General features: G+C 38.6%; 2 protein-coding genes across 5 annotated transcripts in view; one reads left to right on the forward strand and one right to left on the reverse strand.

Annotated features, from left to right (window-relative positions):
* Positions 1-404: 404 nt before the first annotated feature.
* LOC133665332 (gastrula zinc finger protein XlCGF28.1-like) lies at positions 405-12,550 on the reverse strand. The gene is made up of 2 exons (XM_062070605.1): positions 12,079-12,550; positions 405-1,895 (listed from the first exon to the last, which is right to left on the reverse strand). The coding sequence occupies exons 1-2, from the start codon at positions 12,239-12,241 to the stop codon at positions 658-660; spliced, it is 1,401 nt and encodes a 466-aa protein (XP_061926589.1). The 5' UTR covers positions 12,242-12,550; the 3' UTR covers positions 405-657.
* A 4,876-nt stretch (positions 12,551-17,426) lies between these two features.
* The window catches only part of si:dkey-15h8.17 (uncharacterized protein LOC100034454 homolog), a 103,924-nt gene continuing 97,440 nt past the window's right edge, over positions 17,427-23,910 (forward strand). For 2 of the 4 annotated variants that reach the window (XM_062069548.1, XM_062069550.1), the window contains exon 1: positions 17,440-17,873. In XM_062069548.1, the coding sequence (XP_061925532.1) occupies positions 17,756-17,873 (118 nt within the window). In that variant the 5' untranslated portion in view covers positions 17,440-17,755. Of the gene's footprint in view, positions 17,874-23,910 lie in introns of all 4 variants that reach the window. The other 2 variants (XM_062069549.1, XM_062069551.1) reach the window with 2 other exon arrangements.

The raw sequence follows: 23,910 nt of genomic DNA on the forward strand, positions 1-23,910 counted from the left end.
GTATGTGTATATATACATATGTATGTATATATATATATATATATGTGTTTACGTATGTATGTGTATATATATATATATATATGTATGTATATATATGTGTATATATATATGTATATATATATGTATATGTATGTATATACACACACACACACGTATATATAAATACGTAACTGAGTTACTGGAAACTTGTATTACTTTTCCTGGGAGGCGGCTGTAACTTCCTTCATGGAATCACTGAATCTTAGCCGGCAAACGTTATCTTGCTAAGTCAATTAGCTAGCAGTATCTTCCTGACGGACACACCGAAAAGTCGAAATTTTAACAAAGTAACGTACCGTTGATGGCAGACGCACAGCACACACACCTGCCATAACCACCCGTTTAGATAGATAGATAGTACTTTATTGATTCCTTCAGGAAAATTAATGCTAAAATGCTAAATGATAACAGACTGCATTGCTAACAACTGCTAACAACAAAGCAGCTGTTGGCTAAAATGAGCAATTTGTTGAAATAAAACTGACAGACACTCTTACTTTTCAGTGCATTTCAATGATGGAGCATGGTGACAAGATGGAATGACAACAATGAAGATGTCAGACATAAAATGGTTAAAAAAAAGTCAATTCTTGACAGTTCTTTCGAACTCCTGCTGCTTTACTTGCTGCTGCTGTCCTCACCAGCACACTGGTGTTTGTTGAGCTGGTACTTGTAAGCAAATCTTTCCTCGCACACGCTGCAACTGAACACTTTCTCGCCAGTGTGTGTTCTCATGTGTTTTTTCAAATCGTGTCCTCGTGCAAATCGTATATCACAGAAGGAACAGGAGAAAGGTTTCTCTCCGGTGTGTATTTTTGTGTGTTCGGTCAAATGTACCTTCCGGGTGAATATCTTACCGCAAACCGAGCACATGAACGGTTTCTCTCCGGTGTGTATTCTTGTGTGGATTTTCAACTCCTCTCTTCGTACAAAATCTACGCCGCACACTGGACAGGAGAATGGTTTCTCTCCCGTGTGTATTCTAAAGTGTATCGTCAAAAGCTGCTTCCGAGAGAACCTCTTATTGCAAACTGAGCAAATGAACGGCTTTTCTCCGGTGTGCCTTTGCATGTGTTTCTTCAAATCTTGGTTATGTACAAAGCGTGAACCACAGACTGAACATGTATATGGTTTTTCTCCGGTGTGTATTCTCTTGTGCGCCGTCAACGTCGCCTTATGGGAGAAGGCCTGGCAACAAACCGAGCAGGCGTACGGTTTCTCTCCCGTGTGCGTTCTCTTGTGCGCCGTCAAAGTTGCCTTGTGAGAAAAGGCGTGGCAACAAACTGAGCAGGCGTATGGTTTTTCTCCGGTGTGTACCCTCATGTGCGTTTCCAAAGCTGACTTCCAGGTGAACGTTTTGTCACACCGAGAGCATTTCCAGTGTCTGTCAGAGTGACATCTCATGTGTGCTGTCAGAGTTTTCTCGTCACCAAACATTTTGTCACAGTGAGAACATTTAAAGCGGGTGTTGTCAGTGTGACATGTCTTATCTTCTTTAGAGTCTTCATCATCAGTGTCAGGAGAGTGTGACGACGTGTCCTCACTATCTGATAGTGGAGCTAAGAGCTTGTCTCCATCAGCTTCTGTTGTCATGTGTTGTGTTGAGCTGCTGCTTGGAGGCTCCGCCTCTCTCTTCTCCTCACTTTCACCTTTGACCTCATCATCTTCACTCTTCACAATGACACAAACCACTGGGAACTCTCCCAGTCCTTCAGGATGCTCTCCATCTTGACTGAAACGAAGTTCCACCTTTTCATCTTTGAAGCGGGCTGGCTCCTCTTTAAAGCGGGGGGGCTGTGGCTCCTCCTGGTCCGTCAGCCCCTGCTCGCCAGCGGGAAGATGTTCTTCACAGACGTCTGCGGGACACAAGAAGACAAATGGATACTTTAGACTAGATGAGGCAATTCCTCCAATGCTGAAGTTGAACTGAGATCCTGGATTTTTTTTTACAATTGTTTAAAGGCCTACTGAAAGCCACTACTACCGACCACGCAGTCTGATAGTTTATATATCAATGATGAAATCTTAACATTGCAACACATGCCAATACGGCCGGGTTAACTTATAAAGTGCAATTTTAAATTTCCCGGGAAACTTCCGGCTGAAAACGTCTATGTATGATGACGTATGCGCGTGACGTCAATGGTTGAAGCGGAAGTATTGGGACACATTGTATCCCAATACAGAAAGCTGTTTTCATCGCAAAATTCCACAGTATTCTGGACATCTGTGTTGGTGAATCTTTTGCAATTTGTTCAATTAACAATGGAGACTGCGAAGAAGAAAGCTGTAGGTGGGATCGGTGTATTAGCGGCTGGCTGCAGCAACACAACCAGGAGGACTTTGACTTGGATAGCAGACACGCTACCGTGAGTACGCTGCTTTCTTCCAAACATTTAAACGCTTGCCCGTCCGTGCGTGGCGCTATGTGCATGTCACATATGTAACTGGGGAAATATATGTTTCTTGCCGACGCTGATGGCAGCCGGGGTGTCGTCGAAAGCTACAACGCCCGCCGCCGCGCCGCTGTCCTCACCTTGACTTCCTCCGTCTCTGGGCCGCCGACCGCATCGATGATCGGGTGAAGTCCTTCGTCGCGCCGTCGATCGCTGGAACGCAGGTGAGCACGGGTGTTGATGAGCAGATGAAAACTGGCGTAGGTGGAGAGCTAATGTTTTTAGCATCGCTCTGTCGAGGTCCCGTAGCTAAGTTAGCTTCAATGGCGTCGTTAGCAACAGCATTGATAGGCTTCGCCAGGCGGTACAGCATTAACCGTGTAGTTACAGGTCCAGAGTTTGGTAGTATTGTTGATCTTCTGTCTATCCTTCCAGTCAGGGGCTTATTTCGTCTGTTTCTATATGCAGTTAAGCACGATGCTATCACGTTAGCTCCGTAGCTAAAGTGCTTCGCCGATGTATTGTCGTGGAGATAAAAGTCACTGTGAATGTCCATTTCACGTTCTCGACTCTCATTTTCAAGAGGATATAGTATCCGAGGTGGTTTGAAATACAAATCCGTGATCCACAATAGAAAAAGGAGAAAGTGTGGAATCCAATGAGCCAGCTTGTACCTAAGTTACGGTCAGAGCGAAAAAAAGATACGTCCTGCACTGCAGTCTAGTTCTTCACTCTCACGTTCCTCATCCACGAATCTTTCATCCTCGCTTTCTCGGTCCGAATTGCTCTCGCTGCTGGTGTAAACAATGGGGATTTGTGAGGAATACTAGCTCCTGTGACGTCACGCTACTTCCGGTACAGGCAAGGCTTTTTTTATCAGCGACCAAAAGTTGCGAACTTTATCGTCGATGTTCTCTACTAAATCCTTTCAGCAAAAATATGGCAATATCGCGAAATGATCAAGTATGACACATAGAATGGATCTGCTATCCCCGTTTAAATAAGAACATTTCATTTCAGTAGGCCTTTAAGTCGGTCCATGTTAATCAATTCATGGTACAAATATATACAAACCCCGTTTCCATATGAGTTGGGAAATTGTGTTAGATGTAAATATAAACGGAATACAATGATTTGCAAATCATTTTCAACCCATATTCAGTTGAATATGCTACAAAGACAACATATTTGATGTTCAACCTGATAAACTTTTTTTTTGGGCAAATAATCATTAACTTTAGAATTTGATGCCAGCAACACGTGACAAAGAAGTTGGGAAAGGTGGCAATAAATACTGATAAAGTTGAGGAATGCTCATCAAACACTTATTTGGAACATCCCACAGGTGAACAGGCAAATTGGGAACAGGTGGGTGCCATGATTGGGTATAAAAGTAGATTCCATAAAATGCTCAGTCATTCACAAACAAGGATGGGGCGAGGGTCACCACTTTGTCAACAAATGCGTGAGCAAATTGTTGAACAGTTTAAGAAAAACCTTTCTCAAGCAGCTATTGCAAGGAATTTAGGGATTTCACCATCTACGCTCTGTAATATCACCAAAGGGTTCAGAGAATCTGGAGAAATCACTGCACGTAAGCAGCTAAGCCCGTGACCTTCCATCCCTCAGGCTGTACTGCATCAACAAGCGACATCAGTGTGTAAAGGATATCACCACATGGGCTCAGGAACACTTCAGAAACCCACTGTCAGTAACTACAGTTGGTCGCTACATCTGTAAGTGCAAGTTAAAACTCTCCTATGCAAGGCGAAAACCGTTTATCAACAACACCCAGAAACGCCGTCGGCTTCGCTGGGCCTGAGCTCATCTAAGATGGACTGATACAAAGTGGACAAGTGTTCTGTGGTCTGATGAGTCCACATTTCAAATTGTTTTTGGAAACTGTGGACGTTGTGTCCTCCGGACCAAAGAGGAAAAGAACCATCCGGACTGTTATAGGCGCAAAGTGTAAAAGCCAGCATGTGTGATGGTATGGGGGTGTATTAGTGCCCAAGACATGGGTAACTTACACATCTGTGAAGGCGCCATTAATGCTGAAAGGTACATACAGGTTTTGGAGCAACATATGTTGCCATCCAAGCAACGTTACCATGGACGCCCCTGCTTATTTCAGCAAGACAATGCCAAGCCACGTGTTACAACAGCGTGGCTTCATAGTAAAAGAGTGTGGGTACTAGACTGGCCTGCCTGTAGTCCAGACCTGTCTCCCATTGAAAATGTGTGGTGCATTATGAAGCCTAAAATAGCACAAGGTAGACTCCCGGACTGTTGAACAACTTAAGCTGTACATCAAGCAAGAATGGGAAAGAATTCCACCTGAGAAGCTTCAAAAATGTGTCTCCTCAGTTCCCAAACGTTTACTGAGTGTTGTTAAAAGGAAAGGCCATGTAACACAGTGGTGAACATGCCCTTTCCCAACTACTTTGGCACGTGTTGTAGCCATGAAATTCTAAGTTAATTATTATTTGCAAAAAAAAAATTAAGTTTATGAGTTTGAACATCAAATATCTTGTCTTTGTAGCATATTCAACTGAATATGGGTTGAAAAGGATTTGCAAATCATTGTATTCCGTTTATATTTACATCTAACACAATTTCCCAACTCATATGGAAACGGGGTTTGTACTATCAGCTAAGGGTGTAACGGTACACAAAAATTTCGGTTCGGTACGTACCTCGGTTCAGAGGTCACGGTTCGGTTCATTTTCGGTACAATAAGAAAACAACAAAATATAAATTTTATGGTTATTTATTTACCAAAATTTGTAAACAATGGCTTTATCCTTTTAACATTGCTTTAAAATAGCTCTGTGTGTGATGGATGTGAGCCACCACTAGGCTGATCAGTGCAACAGCAGGCAGTCATGAATGCTAAGCATAACAATAACATACATATACACAAAGGGTCCATTGCCAGGGTTGATGTGGTCAACATATATCAAATAAAAACTAAATAAGATAAGGCTCAGAATTGGTTTTTTAACAAAACCTTTCTACATATAAAGTGCAACATTAAACTGCTTCAAGTTGTTGCTCAGATTAAATAAAATGACAAAACTTTTCTTCTACATAGAAAAAGTGCAACAGTAAACAGTTTCAAGTCAACTCAGCCTCAGATTAACTTTTCTTTCCCCCCCCAGCCTTTAACCCTGGTGACTTTCACTCAATGTTCATGTTTTTTGCCAGAAAAATCAGTTTATCCACATTGTCTGCAAAAAGAGCAGACCTGCTTGCAGTTAAAATGTCTCCAGCTGTGGAAAATACCCTTTCGCTGGGCACGGAGGTAGCAGGTATGGCGAGGTAGTGCCTGGCTAACTTGGCAGTAAGAGGATATACACTACCGTTCAAAAGTTTGGGGTCACCCAAACAATTTTGTGGAATAGCCTTCATTTCTAAGAACAAGAATAGACTGTCGAGTTTCGGATGAAAGTTCTCTTTTTTCTGGCCATTTTGAGCGTTTAATTGACCCCACAAATGTGATGCTCCAGAAACTCAATCTGATCAAAGGAAGGTCAGTTTTGTAGCTTCTGTAACGAGCTAAACTGTTTTCGGATGTGTGAACATGATTGCACAAGGGTTTTCTAATCATCAATTAGCCTTCTGAGCCAATGAGCAAACACATTGTACCATTAGAACACTGGAGTGATAGTTGCTGGAAATGGGCCTCTATACACCTATGTAGATATTGCACCAAAAACCAGACATTTGCAGCTAGAATAGTCATTTACCACATTAGCAATGTATAGAGTGTATTTCTTTAAAGTTAAGACTAGTTTAAAGTTATCTTCATTGAAAAGTACAGTGCTTTTCCTTCAAAAATAAGGACATTTCAATGTGACCCCAAACTTTTGAACGGTAGTGTATATTAGTATATGTATATTGCTATCAGCATACTTCAGTCATCAACAATTATATCATCTGAGAAATGGACATTGTAACAGTGTAGGTCTGACTTGGTAGGACAGCGAGCGGTGACCATAGTGAGCTCAGAAAGCATAAGAACAAGTATATACATTTGATTATTTACAATCCGGGGAGGTGGGATGTGGTGGGGGGAGGGTGCTTACTCTACTCAATGGTTGCCAAAAAGTGGTTCATACAAATATTTTGATAATGACACATCTCATCTGTGCATAATTTACTACAATACTCTAAGAAGTATTAGATATATCAAAATGAAGTACCTACTGTACTGTTAACTCGTTGAAGTATCATTTCAACCAAAACAACCACCAAGTGGTTGCCAAAAAGTGATTCAAAGTAATATTTTGATATTGACACATCTACACTGAGCATACATGACTAGTTTACCCTGAGGAATATTTCATAAATTAAAGTAAAGTACCTACTGTACTGTTTACACCTTGAAGTACCCTCTATTTTAGCTTTGATTGATTGATTGATTGAAACTTTTATTAGTAGATTGCACAGTACAGTACATTTTCCGTACAATTGACCACTAAATGGTAACACCCCAATAAGTTTTTCAACTTGTTTAAGTCGGGGTCCACGTTAATCAATTCATGGTACAAATATATACTATCATCATAATACAGTCATCACACAAGTTAAACATCAGAGTATATACATTGAATTATTTACATCATTTGCAATCCGGGGAGGTGGGATGTGGTGGGGGCAGGGTGTTAGTCTACTCAATGGTTGCCAAAAAGTGATTCATACAAAATATTTTGATAATGACACATCTCATCTGTGCATAATTTACTACAATACTTTTAGGAGTATTACATATATCAAAATGAAGTACCTACTGTACAGTTTACTTGTTGAAGTATTCTTTCAACCAAAATAACCACCAAGTGGTTGCCAAAAAGTGATTCAAAGTCATATTTTGATATTGACACATCTCATATGTGCATCATTTACTAGAATACTTTTAGGAGTATTACATATATCAAAATGAAGTATCTACTGTACTGTTTACTCGTTGAAGTATCCTTACTTCCTTACTTAGGCCTTTAAATTCCCTGAGGAACATAGGCCAATTATTTTTCGAGCAATGACAGTTCTAAAGAACAATCCCACTAAAATTATTGGGGATCCAAAAAGGGTCCCACTCATGAAAGTGTTAAAATTAAGTCATACATTTGTTTTGTTTTTTACTTTCAACAATTAAATGTCCGGATCAACTTTACATCTATTTGTTGATTACAATTTTTTAATTATTTTCATGTTTTTTTGTTCATTTTTTAAAGGCCTACTGAAAGCCACTACTACCAACCACGCAGTCTGATAGTTTATATATCAATGATGAAATCTTAACATTGCAACACATGCCAATACGGCCGGGTTAACTTATAAAGTGCAATTTTAAAATTCCCGCCACACTTCCGGTTGAAAAACTCCTTTGGATATGATTTATGCGCGTGACGTCACAACAGCAACGGAAGTGGTTGGACCCGATAGAAAAGCCTCTTGTTTTCTTCGACAAAATTCCACAGTATTCTGGACATCTGTGTTGGTGAATCTTGTGCAATTTGTTTAATGAACAATGGAGGCTGCAAAGAAGAACGTTGTAGGTGGGATCGATCGGTGTATTAGCGGCTAAGTACAATACTTACAGCAACACAACAAGGACTACTTACTACGCCTAGCCGATGCTTGCCGCCAAACCCACGGATAAAGACCTTCGTCGCGCCGTCGATCGCTGGAACGCAGGTGAGCACGGCTGTTGATGGGAAGATGAGGGCTGGCTGGCGTAGGTGGAGCGCTAATGTTTTATCATAGTTCTGTGAGGTCCGGTTGCTAAGTTGCTAAATTAGCCTTAGCGTCGTTAGCAACAGCATTTTTAAGCCTTACCAGGCTGAGAATTTTTAACCGTGTAGTTACATGTACATGGTTTAATAGTATTGTTGGTCTTCTGTCTATCCTTTCAGTCAGGGGTTTATTTATTTTGTTTCTATCTTCATTTGAGAACGATGCTATCACGCTAGCTCAGTAGCTAAGTGTGTCACCGATGTATTGTCTTGGAGATAAAAGTCACTTTAAATGTCCATTTCGCGTGCTCGACTCTCATTTTCAAGAGGATATAGTATCCGAGGTGGTTTAAAATACAAATCCGTGATCCACAATAGAAAAAGGAGAGTGTGGAATCCAATGAGCCAGCTTGTACCTAAGTTACGGTCAGAGCGAAAAAAGGTACGTCCATCACTGCCTCTCAAGTCCTTCACTGTAACGTTCCTTATCTACGAATCTTTCATCCTCGCTCAAATTAATGGGGTAATCGTCACTTTCTCGGTCCGAATCTCTCTCGCTCCATTGTAAACAATGGGGAATTGTGAGGAATACTAGCTCATGTGACGTCACGCTACTTCCGGTACAGGCAAGGCTTTTTTTATCAGCAAGCAAAAGTTGCGAACTTTATCGTCGATTTTCTCTACTAAATCCTTTCAGCAAAAATATGGCAATATCGCGAAATGATCAAGTATGACACATAGAATGGATCTGCTATTCCCGTTTAAATTTTAAAAAAATCATTTCAGTAGGCCTTTAATGCCCTTTTTGTCCAATAAAACATTGCATATTTTGTGTTTTCCCCAAAAAAATATTTCAAAGTGTAATATTTGATGTGAATTAATTGAAGCATTAAATATGTCAATAAATCATAACAACATTGATTTTGATTCATTATTATTTTTTGCGCAAAGACAGTTTAAAAAAACCCCACTAAAATTACCAGGGATCCAAAAAGGGTCCCACTCATAAAAATGTTAAAATTAAGTGATACATTTTTTTTTTAAATTTACTTTCAACAATTAAATGTCCGGATCAACTTTACAGCTATTTGTTGATTACATTTTTTTTATTATTTTCATGTTTTTTTGTTCATTTTTTAATGCACGTTTTGTCCAATAAAACTTTGCATATTTTGTGTTTTTTTCCATAGAAAACAATATTTTCCCCAAAAAAATAGTTCAAAGTGTAATATTTGATGTGAAGTAATTAAAGCCTTAAATATGTCAATAAATCATAACAACATTGATTTTGATTCATTATTATTTTTTGAGCAAAGACAGTTAAAAAAAATAATAAATCCCACTAAAATTATTGGGAATCCAAAAAGGGTCCCACTCATAAAAGTGTTAAAAATAAGTCATACATATTTTTTTTTAACGTTCAACAATTAAATGTCCGGATCAACTTTACATCTATTTGTTGATTACAATTTTTTATTATTTTCATGTTTTTGTGTTCATTTTGTAATGCCCTTTTTGTCCATTAAAACTTTGCATATTTTGTTTTTTACCCCCAAAATAGTTCAAAGTGTAATATTTGATGTGAAATAATTAAAGCCTTAAATATGTCAATAATTCATAATTACATTGATTTTGATTCATTATTATTTTTTGAGCAAAGACAGTTAAAAAAATAAATCCCACTAAAATTAATCGGGGATCCAAAAGGGTCCCACTCATAAAAGTGTTAAAATCAAGTAATAATTTTTTGTTTTTTAACTTTCAACAATTAAATGTCCGGATCAACTTTACATCTATTTGTTGATTACAATTTTTTTATTATTTTCATGTTTTTTTGTTCATTTTTTAAAGGCCTACTGAAAGCCACTACTACCGACCACGCAGTCTGATAGTTTATATATCAATGATGAAATCTTAACATTGCAACACATGCCAATACGGCCGGGTTAACTTATAAAGTGCAATTTTAAATTTCCCGCGAAATATTCTGCACCTAGGTGTTTGTTATGCGGGATTAATTTATGGCATATTAAATATAAGCCTGGTTGTGTTGTGGCTAATAGAGTATATAGCGGCGTGGCGAAGTTGGTAGAGTGGCCGTGCCAGCAATCGGAGGGTTGCTGGTTACTGGGGTTCAATCCCCACCTTCTACCATCCTAGTCACGTCCGTTGTGTCCTTGTGCAAGACACTTCACCCTTGCTCCTGATGGGTGCTGGTTAGCGCCTTGCATGGCAGCTCCCGCCATCAGTGTGTGAATGTGTGTGTGAATGGGTGAATGTGGAAATACTGTCAAAGCGCTTTGAATACCTTGAAGGTAGAAAAGCGCTATACAAGTATAACCCATTTATCATTTATATATGTCTTGTGTTTATTTACTGTTGTAGTCATTCCCAGCTGAATATCAGGTCCCACCTGTGCGCTTCCAAACATTTTATTGCTTGCCCGTACGTGCGTGTCACGTACGTAACTTTGGTTAAATATATAAGCTTTATGAACCTTGGGTTAGGTGAACGGTCCTTTGGGCTGAGTGAGTGTGTGTGTTGTGCAGGTGTTTGAATTGTATTGGCGGGTTATATAGACGGGATCCCGTCCATATAACCCGCTCGAGCTATAACTAGCTCGAGCTAGTAGCTAGGAGCTAGCATAACAAACACCTAGGTGTTTGTTGTGCGGGATTAATTTGTGGCATATTAAATATAAGCCTGGTTGTGTTGTGGCTAATAGAGTATATATATGTCTTGTGTTTATTTACTGTTGTAGTCATTCCCAGCTGAATATCAGGTCCCACCCGCACGCTTCCAAACATTTGATCGCTTGCCCGTACGTGCCTGTCACGTACGTAACTTTGGTTAAATAGATAAGCTTTATGAACCTTGGGTTAGGTGAACGGTTCTTTGGGCTGAGTGAGTGTGTGTGTTGTGCAGGTGTTTGAATTGTATTGGCGGGTTATATAGACGGGATCCCGTCCATATAACCCGCTCGAGCTATAACTAGCTCGAGCTAGTAGCTAGGAGCTAGCATAACAAACACCTAGGTGTTTTTATGCAGGATTAATTTGTGGCATATTAAATATAAGCCTGGTTGTGTTGTGGCTAATAGAGTATATATATGTCTTGTGTTTATTTACTGTTGTAGTCATTCCCAGCTGAATATCAGGTCACCCCCGGCTCTCACAGCATCTTCCCTATCTGAATCGCTTCCACTCTCCACTAGTCCTTCACTTGCACTTTCCTCATCCACAAATCTTTAATCCTCGCTCAACTTAATGGGGAAATCGTCGCTTTCTTGGTCCGAATCTCTCTCACTTCTGGCGGCCATCATTGTAAACAATAGGGAACTTTGCGGATATGTTCACCCGACTACGTCACGCTACTTCCGGTAGGGGCAAGCCTTTTTTTTAATCAGATACCAAAAGTTGCGATCTTTATCGTCGTTGTTCTATACTATTTCCTTTCAGCAAAAATATGGCAATATCGCGAAATGATCAAGTATGACACATAGAATAGATCTGCTATCCCCGTTTAAATAAAAAAACAATCATTTCAGTAGGCCTTTAAAGCCGTTGGAAGTATCCTTTCAACCAAAACAACCACCAAGTGGTTGCCAAAAAGTGATTCAAAGTCATATTTTGATATTGACACAACTTCACTGAGCATACATGACTAGTTTACCCTGGGGAATATTTCATAAATTAAAGTAAAGTACCTACTGTACTGTTTACACCTTGAAGGACCATCTATTTAGCCCAAAAACTATTTAGTTGAATATCAGTTGTTGGAATGGAATCACCTTCGTTAGCATTCCATTCAGTTGTATTCAAGCGAGTCACAGACAATAAATTAGGAATAATGTTGATAATGAAATTTAAAGTTATTAAAGATGTGAGAGTAAGAAGTAAACAAACCTGTTCCTTGTAACACAACTTGTTGTCGCTCCTTCGCCTCTTTTGTTCGAGAAAGTTCCTCCACGTATTCTGCTATCGTTCTTTCGAACAATACAAATATTTCCTCAACAGCCGCAGTTAGTCGCTGATTCACCAACTCTCTGAGCATTTGTATTTTACACATTTTTTCACTTCCAATTTCCCCCCGCGATGTTTGTTGGAAACTTCCGCGTTTCTTTGTTAGCAGCTAACAAGCTAAGCAGGGTTGGTCTTCTTCTTCTTCTTCTTCTTCTGTTGCTTTGGTGGTAGTATGCAGGATGCAGGATGCAGCCATCGCCCCCTACCGCGCCGAAGTATGCAGCAGGGGATAAAAAAACACATATTTCACTTTTAAAAAATAAAATAAAAAATAATAACCAAAAATGTATCCTATATTTTTTTATTTTTACACTACACGGTGCATTAACCTCATGATAATCTTTCCTGTGATAAAATGGCGACCAAGGTTTACCATGAATTGATTAACGAGGACCCCGACTTTAACAAGTTGAAAAACTTAGTCGGGTGTTACCATTTAGTGGTCCATTGTACGGAATATGTACTGAACTGTGCAATCTACTAATAAAAGTCTGAATCAATAAAAAAAAGGTAATCAAAAAGGTCAACCAACGAACGAGATTTCTCTACAGAATCTCCTCTCTGGTCAACAAAAGCACCATGAAGATTCTGGCGGGAACTCTCGTTCAACCCTTTTTCGATTACGCTTGCACCTCCTGGTACCCTAGCCCCTCCAAAACCCTCAAATCTGATCTTGAATGGGATTGTGTTGAAAATTGTAATTTCCTCTCGGGGATTAATAAAGTATTTCTGATTCTGATCTAGACTCCAAACATCCCAGAACAAGCTAGTCAGATTACTTCTAGACTAGTGGTTCTTAACCTGGGTTCGATGGAACCCTAGGGGTTCGGTGAGTCGGGCTCAGGGGTTCGGCGGAGGTCAAGACACACCCGACTCATCGTGTAAATGAAAACTTCTCCCTATCGGCGTATTAAGGATACGGCAACAGCTGACTGGTTTGCAGGTGTGTAATTTGTTGTGAGTTTATGCACTGTGTTGGTTTTGTTGTTTGAACAAGGTGATGTTCATGCACGGTTCATTTTATGCACCAGTAAAAAAAAACATGGTAACACTTTAGTATGGGGAAAAATATTCACCATTAATTAGTTGCTTATTAACATGCAAATTAGTAACATATTGGCTCTTAACTAGTCATTAAGTACTTATTAATGCCTTATTCGGCATGGCCTTATTATAACCCTAACCCTCTAACCCTGGCCCTTACCCTCTAACCTTAACCCCAACCATATAACTCTAAATTAAGTCTTTATTACTTAGAATATGTTCCCCTAGTGTCCAAATAACTCTAAATTAAGTCTTTGTTACTTAGAATATGTTCCCCTAGTGTCCAAATAACTCTAAATGTAGTCTTTGTTAATTAGAATATGTTCCCCTAGTGTCCAAATAACTCTAAATGTAGTCTTTGTTACTTAGAATATGTTCCCCTAGTGTCCAAATAACTCTAAATTTAGTCTTTGTTACTTAGAATATGTTCCCCTAGTGTCCAAATAACTCTAAATTTAGTCTTTGTTACTTAGAATATGTTCCCCTAGTGTCCAAATAACTCTAAATTTAGTCTTTGTTACTTAGAATATGTTCCCCTAGTGTCCAAATAACTCTAAATGTAGTCTTTGTTACTTAGAATATGTTCCCCTAGTGTCCAAATAACTCTAAATTAAGTCTTTGTTACTTAGAATATGTTCCCAGAGTGTCCAAATAACTCTAAATTAAGTCTCTGTTACTTAGAATATGTTCCCCTAGTGTCCAAATAACTCTAAATTAAGTCTTTGTTACTCAGAATATGTTCCCCATACTAAAGTGTTACCAAAAACATATAACTTTGTCTTGAATTTGAAAAAAACTAACATTTTATTTTTCACTAAAGAAGGGTTCGGTGAATGCGCATATGAAACTGGTGGGGTTCGGTACCTCCAACAAGGTTAAGAACCACTGTTCTAGACCTCCACCCCAGATCACACCTCACTCCTACCCACTTCTCCAAAGTGGGCTGGCTCAGGGTGGAGGACAGAGTAAAACAACATGCACTGAGCCTAGTCTATAAAATCCGCTTCAACTCCCTGATACCGAAGTACATGTCAAACTACTTCCTTAAGGTGACCGCCATAACCACAACACCAGGGGGAGTTCCACAAACCACGTTAAAGCCAGATTCCGATCTAACAAAGGTCTTAACTCATTCTCTTTCTATGCCACAACAATGTGGAATGCGCTCCCAACAGGTGTAAAAGAAAGGGCATCTCTATCCTCCTTTAAAACCGCAATAAAAGGGAAGTGAAGTGAATTACATTTATATAGCGCTTTTTCTCAAGTGACTCAAAGCGCTTTACATTGTGAAACCCAATATCTAAGTTACATTTAAAACAATGTGGGTGGCACTGGGAGCAGGTGGGTCAAGTGTCTTGCCCAAGGACACAACGGCAGTGACTAGGATGGCGGAAGTGGGGATCGAACCTGCAACCCTCAAGTTGCTGGCACGGCGGCTCTACCAACCGAGCTATACCGCCCCAAAGTACACCTCCAGGCAACTTCATCCTTAGACTAACACCCTCCCCGGATTGTAAATACCCGGTAATCATAAATAATCAAATGTAGATACTTTTTCTTATGCTTTCTGATCTCTCTCTCTATGTCCACTACTTGCTGTACATATCCTACCAAGTCAGACCTACACTGTTCCAATGTCCATTTCTCTGTTCTCAATTGTTGATGACTGAAGTGTTGATAACAACCAAACCTAAACCCCCCCCCCCCCCCCCCCCACCAACCAACCCCCACCCCCACACACACACACATCCCACACCCCGGATTGTAAATAATGTAAATAATTCAATGTATATACTCTGATGATTAACTTGTGTAATGACTGTATTATGATGATAGTATATATCTGTATCATTAATAAATTTAAGTGGACCCCGACTTAAACAAGTTGAAAAACTTATTGGGGTGTTACCATTTAGTGGTCAATTGTACGGAATATGTACTGTACTGTGCAATCTACTAATAAAAGTTTCAATCAATCAATGATGATAGTATATATCTGTATCATGAATCATGAATGACCCCGACTTAAACAAGTTTTTGATTGATTGATTGATTGATTGAAACTTTTATTAGTAGATTGCACAGTGTAGTACATATTCCGTACAATTGACCACTAAATGGTAACACCCCAATAAGTTTTTCAACTTGTTTGAGTCGGGGTCCACTTAAAGGCCTACTGAAAGCCACTACTACCGACCACGCAGTCTGATAGTTTATATATCAATGATGAAATCATAACATTGCAACACATGCCAATACGGCCGGGTTAACTTATAAAGTGCAATTTTAAATTTCCCGCCAAACTTCCGGCTGAAAACGTTTCGATATGATGACGTTTGCGCGTGACGTCAACGGCCGAAGCGGAAGTATTTGGAGCCCATTGAATCCAATACAAAAAGCTCTGTTTTCATCTCAAAATTCCACAGTATTCTGGACATCTGTGTTGGTGAATCTTTTGCAATTTGTTTAATGAACAATGGAGACTGCAAAGAAGAAAGTTGTAGGTGGGATCGGTGTATTAGCGGCGGACTACAGCAACACAACCAGGAGGACTTTGAGAAGGATAGCAGACGCGCTAGCCGCCGACCTCACTTTGACTTCCTCCGTCTCCGGGCCGCCGACGCATCGGTGATCGGGTGAAGTCCTTCGTCGTGCCGTCGATCGCTGGAACGCAGGTGAGCACGGGTCGTGATGAGCAGATGAGAACTGGCGTAGGTGCAGAGCTAATGTTTTTAGCATAGCTCTGTCGAGGTTCCGTAGCTAAGTTATCTTCAATGGCGTCGTTAGCAATAGCATTGCTAAGCTTCGCCAAGCTGGAAAGCATTAACTGTGTCTTTACATGTCCAGAGTTTGGTAGTATTGTTGATTTTCTGTCTATCCTTCCAGTCAGGGGCTTATTTCTTTTGTTTCTATCTGCAGTTAAGCACGATGCTATCACGTTAGCTCAGTAGCTAAAGTGTTTCGCCGATGTATTGTCGTGGAGATAAAAGTCACTGTGAATGTCCATTTCACGTTCTCGACTCTCATTTTCAAGAGGATATAGTATCCGAGGTGGTTTAAAATACAAATCCGTGATCCACAATAGAAAAAGGAGAAAGTGTGGAATCCAATGAGCCCTTTTACCTAAGTTACGGTCAGAGCGAAAAAAGATATGTCCTGCACTGCACTCTAGTCCTTCACTCTCACGTTCCTCATCCACGAATCTTTCATCCTGGCTCAAATTAATGGGGTAATCGTCGCTTTCTCGGTCCGAGTCGCTCTCCCTGCTGGTGTAAACAATGGGGAAATGTGAGGAGCCTTTCAACCTGTGACGTCACGCTACTTCCGGTACAGGCAAGGCTTTTTTTTTTATCAGCGACCAAAAGTTGCGAACTTTATCGTCGATGTTCTCTACTAAATCCTTTTAGCAAAAATATGGCAATATCGCAAAATGATCAAGTGTGACACATAGAATGGATCTGCTATCCCCGTTTAAATAAGAACATTTTATTTCAGTAGGCCTTTAAATTCCATATAATGTATCAATGTAACATCCAAGGCTTTTCAAAGCTATATACAAGGCTACTTTGACTCAATGTAATAGTGTGATGTTGTTGCGCTATATTATGAGCTAGACAGGGTGTTATATCTTATTTTGAAGTATTGCTCTTATTTTGAAGAACCGAATGTCCGGTGCGGGAAGTGTCTTTGCTGTTTTTTCGGCCGATTACTTCCTCTTCCTTCGGACTTTTGAATGAGAAGATAATAGTTCTTCACTGCTCTGTGTTCCTTCATATTGTAAATATTCTTCCTAAACGTTTCTAGATACTTTAAAAGTAAACCCACTAATGTTGTGTGTACAAGTGACGTGTTGTTTTGAGTAATTTTTATGCACAATTTCGTTTATTTACAAGTAGAGCGTCGACTGTGTGAATTGTTTGGTAGTATTTACGCCTATGGTATTTACATCACACAGGAGCAGATATCACTCCGCCAGAAAGTTGAGACCTGTGTATGTGTGTTTCCAACACAGGTTGCCATGGTGAAGTGTCTTTTATTTTAAAAAACTACACAACGCAGAATAATACTCACTACATCAAGGTACCATTTAAATACGCAGGCAGCGGAAAGAGCCTGTGAAAAACTGTGGTTAAAGTAGTACCGCTACAAACCTGTGAGGGGCAGTAATGCTCATGAGCAATTCGCCGACGTCGACACTGCCGGAATTTGAATAAAGAAGAAGAAGAAGAAACCAAAGAAGAAGAACTAGACAAAGAAAACGAAACAAGTTGGCGTTTTTGATAGTGAACACGTTTTTATGTTTAGTCATTAATCTTTTGCGTTCCTAATCAGTGCGTACATGTACACTTGTACGTCGTGCAACAAAGTGCACATGATTTTATAATTGAGTCCGGGTACATTAGTGTAAGGGACTTTTGCCTTTTATTAGACTAGCTTAGCTTGCCAGCTGCTAATAAAAAGACTGAAGAAACTCATCATCGCTAAGAAGAGATAAAAGTGTTGGGATTGTGTGAAAATGTGCGAAAGAACGACAGCGGAGTACGAGGAGGAACTTTGTCCAACCAAAGAGGAGAAGGAGCGACAACATCAACGACTCGACGCTGTTTTCAAGACGCATGGAGTTGTTTCGTCAGGTTTGTGCACTTCTTATGCTCACATGTGTACTAATGTAGGTGGTCAGTGTTTTTCAACCACCGTGCCGCGTCAGATATTGTCTTGTGTGCCGTGGGAAATTATGCAAATTCACTTAATTCAGGGGTGTCCAAACTTTTTCCACTGAGGGACACACACGGAAAAATTTAGCATAAGGGGGCCATTTTGATATTTTTCATTTTCAAACCATAACAAAATAGATAGATTTTTTTTTTAACCTTTAGGGCTCCCGGGGACCAGTCAAGGGTCTCAGTCATTAAAATGTTTAAAAAAATGTCATAAATTATTATCATTTTTCTACAGTATATCTCTATATCAAATTAAGGTTGATATCAAGTAAAAAAAACAAACAGGTTTTATGCCTTTTCTGTCAAAGACAACTTTGTTTTTTATAGTAAAACTGAAATATGCAGCATTTAGTAATTAGAGCCCTAAAAGATCAGTAATGCAGGACACCATTGATTTGAATTATTTAACAGTTTTGAGTAATCACAGTGAAAAGTTAAATGAAATCCCACTAAATATATTTGGGATCCAAAAGGTCTCCCACTCATAAAGTGATACATTTTTATTAGTTTTTTTTTTTACTTTTCACACTTAAATTACGAGATCAACTTCAGCTATATCTGTCCATTTTACGTTTGAACTATTATTAGGGCCCACACGGCCCATTGTAAAAGGGATCCCAACGGGAGTCCTTTTGCATTGGGACAAAAGGACCTGTTGTTATTGTAAGGTTTTATTATTATTATTATACCGGCCGCCTCTTCGAGCTGCAATTTGACCCACTTAACTTGCTTCAAAACTCACCATATTTGACACACACATCAGGACCTGCGAAAATTGCCATCTAATAAAAAAACCAAACCCCAAAACTCAAAATTGCGCTCTAGCGCCCCCTAGGAAAAAACAAAAACAAACTGCCTCTAACTCCCACTAGGAAGGTCGTAGAGACATGAAACAAAAACCTCTATGTAGGTCTGACTTAGACCTACATTTCATAATTTGACATCCTCGGGCAAAAACCAACAGGAAGTTGGCAATTTCCCCTTCAAGAAAAAAATGTACTAAAAACACTAATTTTTGCCTCTTTGAGCTGTAATTTGACCCCCTTAAAATACTTAAAAACTCACCAAACTTTTCACACACATCAGGACTGGTGAAAATTGCAATCTAATAAAAAAACGAACCCCAAAACTCAAAATTGCGCTCTAGCGCAATTTTTGAGTTTTGGGTCTCTAGCGCAATTTTTGAATAAAACAGAGACAAAACTGCTCCACAGAGGAAAACAGACAAAACTGCTTGTAACTTCCAGTAGGAACGTCTTAGAGACATAAAACAAAAACCTTTATGTAGGTCTCACTTAGACCTACATTTCATAGATTGACACCCTTCAGCAAAAATCAACAGGAAGTTTGCAATCCCTCCTTCAAAACTAAATTTTTGTTAAAACTGGTCACCAAACATCAAACATTATCTCCTCTGAGCGCGTTTGTCGTTTCGGCTTCAAACTACTACAGGAGAGAGATTGAACCTTTCTGATTGACGGATACTCAAAGAGTTTTGATAAGTGCTACGGTTTTGATTTTACGAGCCTTCAAAGAACCGCTGCGCTGATAATGCTGCTGTGATTTTACGGGCCTTAATAGAACCACTATTCCACTGCGCTGATGTCAACAAAAGTATTGGGACACTTAGGACTAACAGTAGACAAAAGTTTTTGGACACTTAGGACTAGCACCTGCCAAATATGCGGGACCGACCAACGCTGCTTGCAGCTTTAATTTTGTTTGTTTTTATGCTCTTTTGTCAAATAAAACTTTGATGTTTTTATATGGCAACTACACAATATATGCAACATTTTTTCCACATAAAACATTTTAAAGTGACATTTTTTAAGTAATAATTCATTGTAACATAGATTTTTTTGTATTTTTCTTTTTTTTTCTTGAGCAATGTCAAACAAAATAAAAATAAACAAACACAAATTTAAAAAAAAACAGCCTGCATGGCAGCTTTGTGTCAACATTGCAACTTTTTCTCGTTAGATTTCATCTCATTCCACTTTTTTAAAATGTTTCTTTTAATTTTTGCAATACTATCAATTTTGCAATTTTTGCAGAATGTGTGGGGGGCCGGTAAACGATTAGCTGCGGGCCGCAAATGGCCCCCGGGCCGCACTTTGGACACCTCTGACTTAATTGGTCCAAAAAATATTTTTTGCAAATCAATAATTATAATCTGCAAATACTGTGGCGTTCCTTAGTGTAGAACTGTGATCCCAATATGCAGACCACAGCGTGCAGGTAAAAAAGGTATGTAACGCTTGAACCAAAAATGAACGAAAGGAAAAGGCAATGAAGCATAGGGGATGGCTATGTAAAACGACAGTAAAACTGAACTGGCTACAAAGTAAACCGAAACAGAATGCTGGACGACAGCAAAAACTTGCAGCGTGTGGCGCAAAGACGGCGTCCACAAAGTACATCCGTACATGACTTGGCAAGCAACAATGTCCACACAAAGAAGAATAGCAACAACTTGAATAGCCTTGCTTCCTAACACAAAGCAGGTGCGGGGAATAGCGCTCAAATGAAGACATGAAACTGCTACAGGAAAACACCAAAATAACAGCACAAGACAAGAACTAAAGCACTACACACAGGAAAACACCAACAAACTCAAAATAAGGCACGAGGAAGACCTGGTGGAGTTTCATTTTTTAACGGTTTCCGCTGGTGGTGTGCCTCCGTATTTTTAAATGACAAAAATGTGCCTTGCCTCAAAAAAAGGTTGAAAAACACTGATGTAGGTAGTGTGTGTAACATTTTTAAAATCAAGCGATTCACATGAAACCAGTGTTATCAGACAGGTCTTGCAAAGACCATTCCACTGATAAAGCATCATTTATCTGTGATACATATGAACAAAGTTATGAACTTTGAAAATTGAATCATTAATAGTCAACATCCTTAAGGCTCAATAATTAAATTTTAGTTGAAAATGTCAAAACTTTCTTAATATTTGTTCAATTTTTTAAAAAGTTGGTTAGTGCATGTGCCTCACAATACGAAGGTCCTGAGTTCAAAGGTCCTGAGTAGGGATGTCCGATAATGGCTTTTTTGCCGATATTGTCCAACTCTTAATTACAGATACCGATATATACAGTGGTGGAATTAACACATTATTATGCCTAATTTTGTTGTGATGCCCCGCTGGATGCATTAAACAATGTAACAAAGGTTTTCCAAAATAAATCAACTCAACTTATGGAAAAAAATGCCAACATGGCACTGCCATATTTATTATTGAAGTCGCAAAGTGGATTTTTTTTTTTAACATGCCTCAAAACAATAACAGTGCAATACTTTTTCATAACATGCAGTGTTTCCCATAAACTGCCAAGATACCGGTGGGGGCGTGGCTATGGGCGTGGTCACCATGACATCATCGAGTAATTTACTACAATGATATAATTTTCTCTAAAAAGGCTAAAAAAATGTATGCTTACTAATTTATAATAAAAGTTTTGTTTTAAACGTCCATCCATCCATTTTACAATATAATTACAACACTTTATGTACATATTTATATACAGATTTGAACAATAAGTTATTCACTGAAATATATTTATTAATTGTGGTTCTTACAAAAAATATATCTTATGAAATATAAAAGCTAAAATGTCTCTTAAAGCTTTTAATTAGTGCATACTAAATAATTTAACTTTAGCCTACTACTACAACCATATTATTTACCAGCAACATAAAGTGAAACAGAGGCAGAGGTGTCCTGCCACGGTCAGTAACAAATAAACAGAAAACAGTAGTGGCCAAATACAAATAAGGCAACAAGAGAAGTATCCTACACTTCTCTTTTGTAAAGTAAATCTGAACAGCCCATATGGGCATCTACATCAACTATATGATTTGCCTGAGAAGCTGGACAGGATATTGTAGCGTCCCGGAAGAGTTAGTGCTGCAAGGGATTCTGGGTTTTTGTTCTGTTGTGTTACGGTGCGGATGTTCTCCCGAAATGTGTTTGTCCTTCTTGTTTGGTGTGGGTTCACAGTGTGGCGCATATTTGTAACAGTGTTAAAGTTGTTTATATGGTCACCCACAGCGTGACCTGTGTGGCTCTTGACCAAGTATGCTTTGCATTCATTCGTGATGAGAACAGCCGGTAGATATTATGTGACTCGGACGGCACGCACGCAAAGGAAATGCCTTTAAGGTTTATTGGCGCTCTGTACCTCTCCCTACATCCGTGTACACAGCGGCGTTTTAAAACGTCATACATTTTACTTTTAGAAACCGATACCGTTAATTATGAAACCTATACCGATATTTTCCGATATTACATTTTAACGATTTTATCGGCCGATACTGCACCACGCACTGCCAGAAGCTTGGCCTCCTCCTTCTTTATTTGACATTCCTCCCCCCATGTGACCACAGCTGCTTCAAGAGGGCTGCGGGTCGTAAATAGCGTTGCCTTAGGTTACCAAATAGTTCAAAGAGAGTTCGTAAAACACTTCAAAAGAGTTCCTCTGGAAGTTAAGCAGATCCTGCCGTCTGTCCGACTTGAAGTCACAGCGGAGTTTTACGAGTCTTCTACCTCCTGGTAGGCCTCGAAGACAACCTTCATTTTCTTATCAGGAACATAATGTAATACAACGTTTCTTTTGTGATAACTTACAAACAATTATTCCAACATATATATAATGTAGTAACAGACACCTTCATAACAATATGTAATATGTTTTATATACACACTGCAAGTATATATATAATGTAGTAACAGACACCTTCATAACAATATGTAATATGTTTTATATACATACTGCAAATATATATATAATGTAGTAACATACGCCTTCATAACAATATGTAATATGTACAGTATACACACTGCAAGTATATATATAATGTAGTAACAGACACCATAACAATACGTAATATGTACAATCTACACACTGCAAGTATATATATAATGTAGTAACAGACACCTTCATAACAATATGTAATATGTACAATATACACACTGCAAGTATATATATATAATGTAGTAACAGACACCTTCATAACAATATGTAGTATGTTTTATATACACACTGCAAATATATATATAATGTAGTAACATACGCCTTCATAATATGTATAATATGCACACTGCAAGTATATATATAATGTAGTAACAGATGCCTTCATAACAATATGTAATATGTTTTATTTATACACTACAAATATATATATAATGTAGTAACAGACACCTTCATAACAATATGTAATATGTTTTATATACACACTGCAAGTATATATATAATGTAGTAAGACACCTTCATAACAATATGTAATATGTACAATATACACACTGCAAGTATATATATATAATGTAGTAACAGACACCTTCATAACAATATGTAGTATGTTTTATATACACACTGCAAATATATATATAATGTAGTAACATACGCCTTCATAATATGTATAATATACACACTGCAAGTATATATATAATGTAGTAACAGATGCCTTCATAACAATATGTAATATGTTTTATTTATACACTACAAATATATATATAATGTAGTAACAGACACCTTCATAACAATATGTAATATGTTTTATATACACACTGCAAGTATATATATAATGTAGTAAGACACCTTCATAACAATATGTAATATGTACAATATACACACTGCAAGTATATATATAATGTAGTAACAGACATCTTCATAACAATATGTACAAAACCCAAAACCAGTGAAGTTGGCACGTTGTGTAAATGGTAAATATAAACAGAATACAATGATTTGCAAATCCTTTTCAACCCATATTCAGTTGAATGCACTACAAAGACAAGCTATTTGATGTTCAAACTCATAAACTTTATTTTTTTTCTGCAAATAATAATTAACTTAGAATTTCATGGCTGCAACACGTGCCAAAGTAGTTGGGAAAGGGCATGTTCACCACTGTGTTACATGGCCTTTCCTTTTAACAACACTTAGTT

Source organism: Entelurus aequoreus, linkage group LG14 (genome assembly GCF_033978785.1).
Source record: "Entelurus aequoreus isolate RoL-2023_Sb linkage group LG14, RoL_Eaeq_v1.1, whole genome shotgun sequence".
Lineage (NCBI taxonomy): Eukaryota > Metazoa > Chordata > Actinopteri > Syngnathiformes > Syngnathidae > Entelurus > Entelurus aequoreus.

Excerpts from the sequence above, each read along its gene's own strand:
- LOC133665332 (XM_062070605.1), bottom strand. The coding sequence starts at position 12,241 with ATGTGTAAAATACAAATGCTCAGAGAGTTGGTGAATCAGCGACTAACT. Across the intron at positions 1,896-12,078 it reads AGTTGTGTTACAAGGAACAG|ACGTCTGTGAAGAACATCTT; the intron begins GTTTGTTTACTT and ends TGTGTCCCGCAG.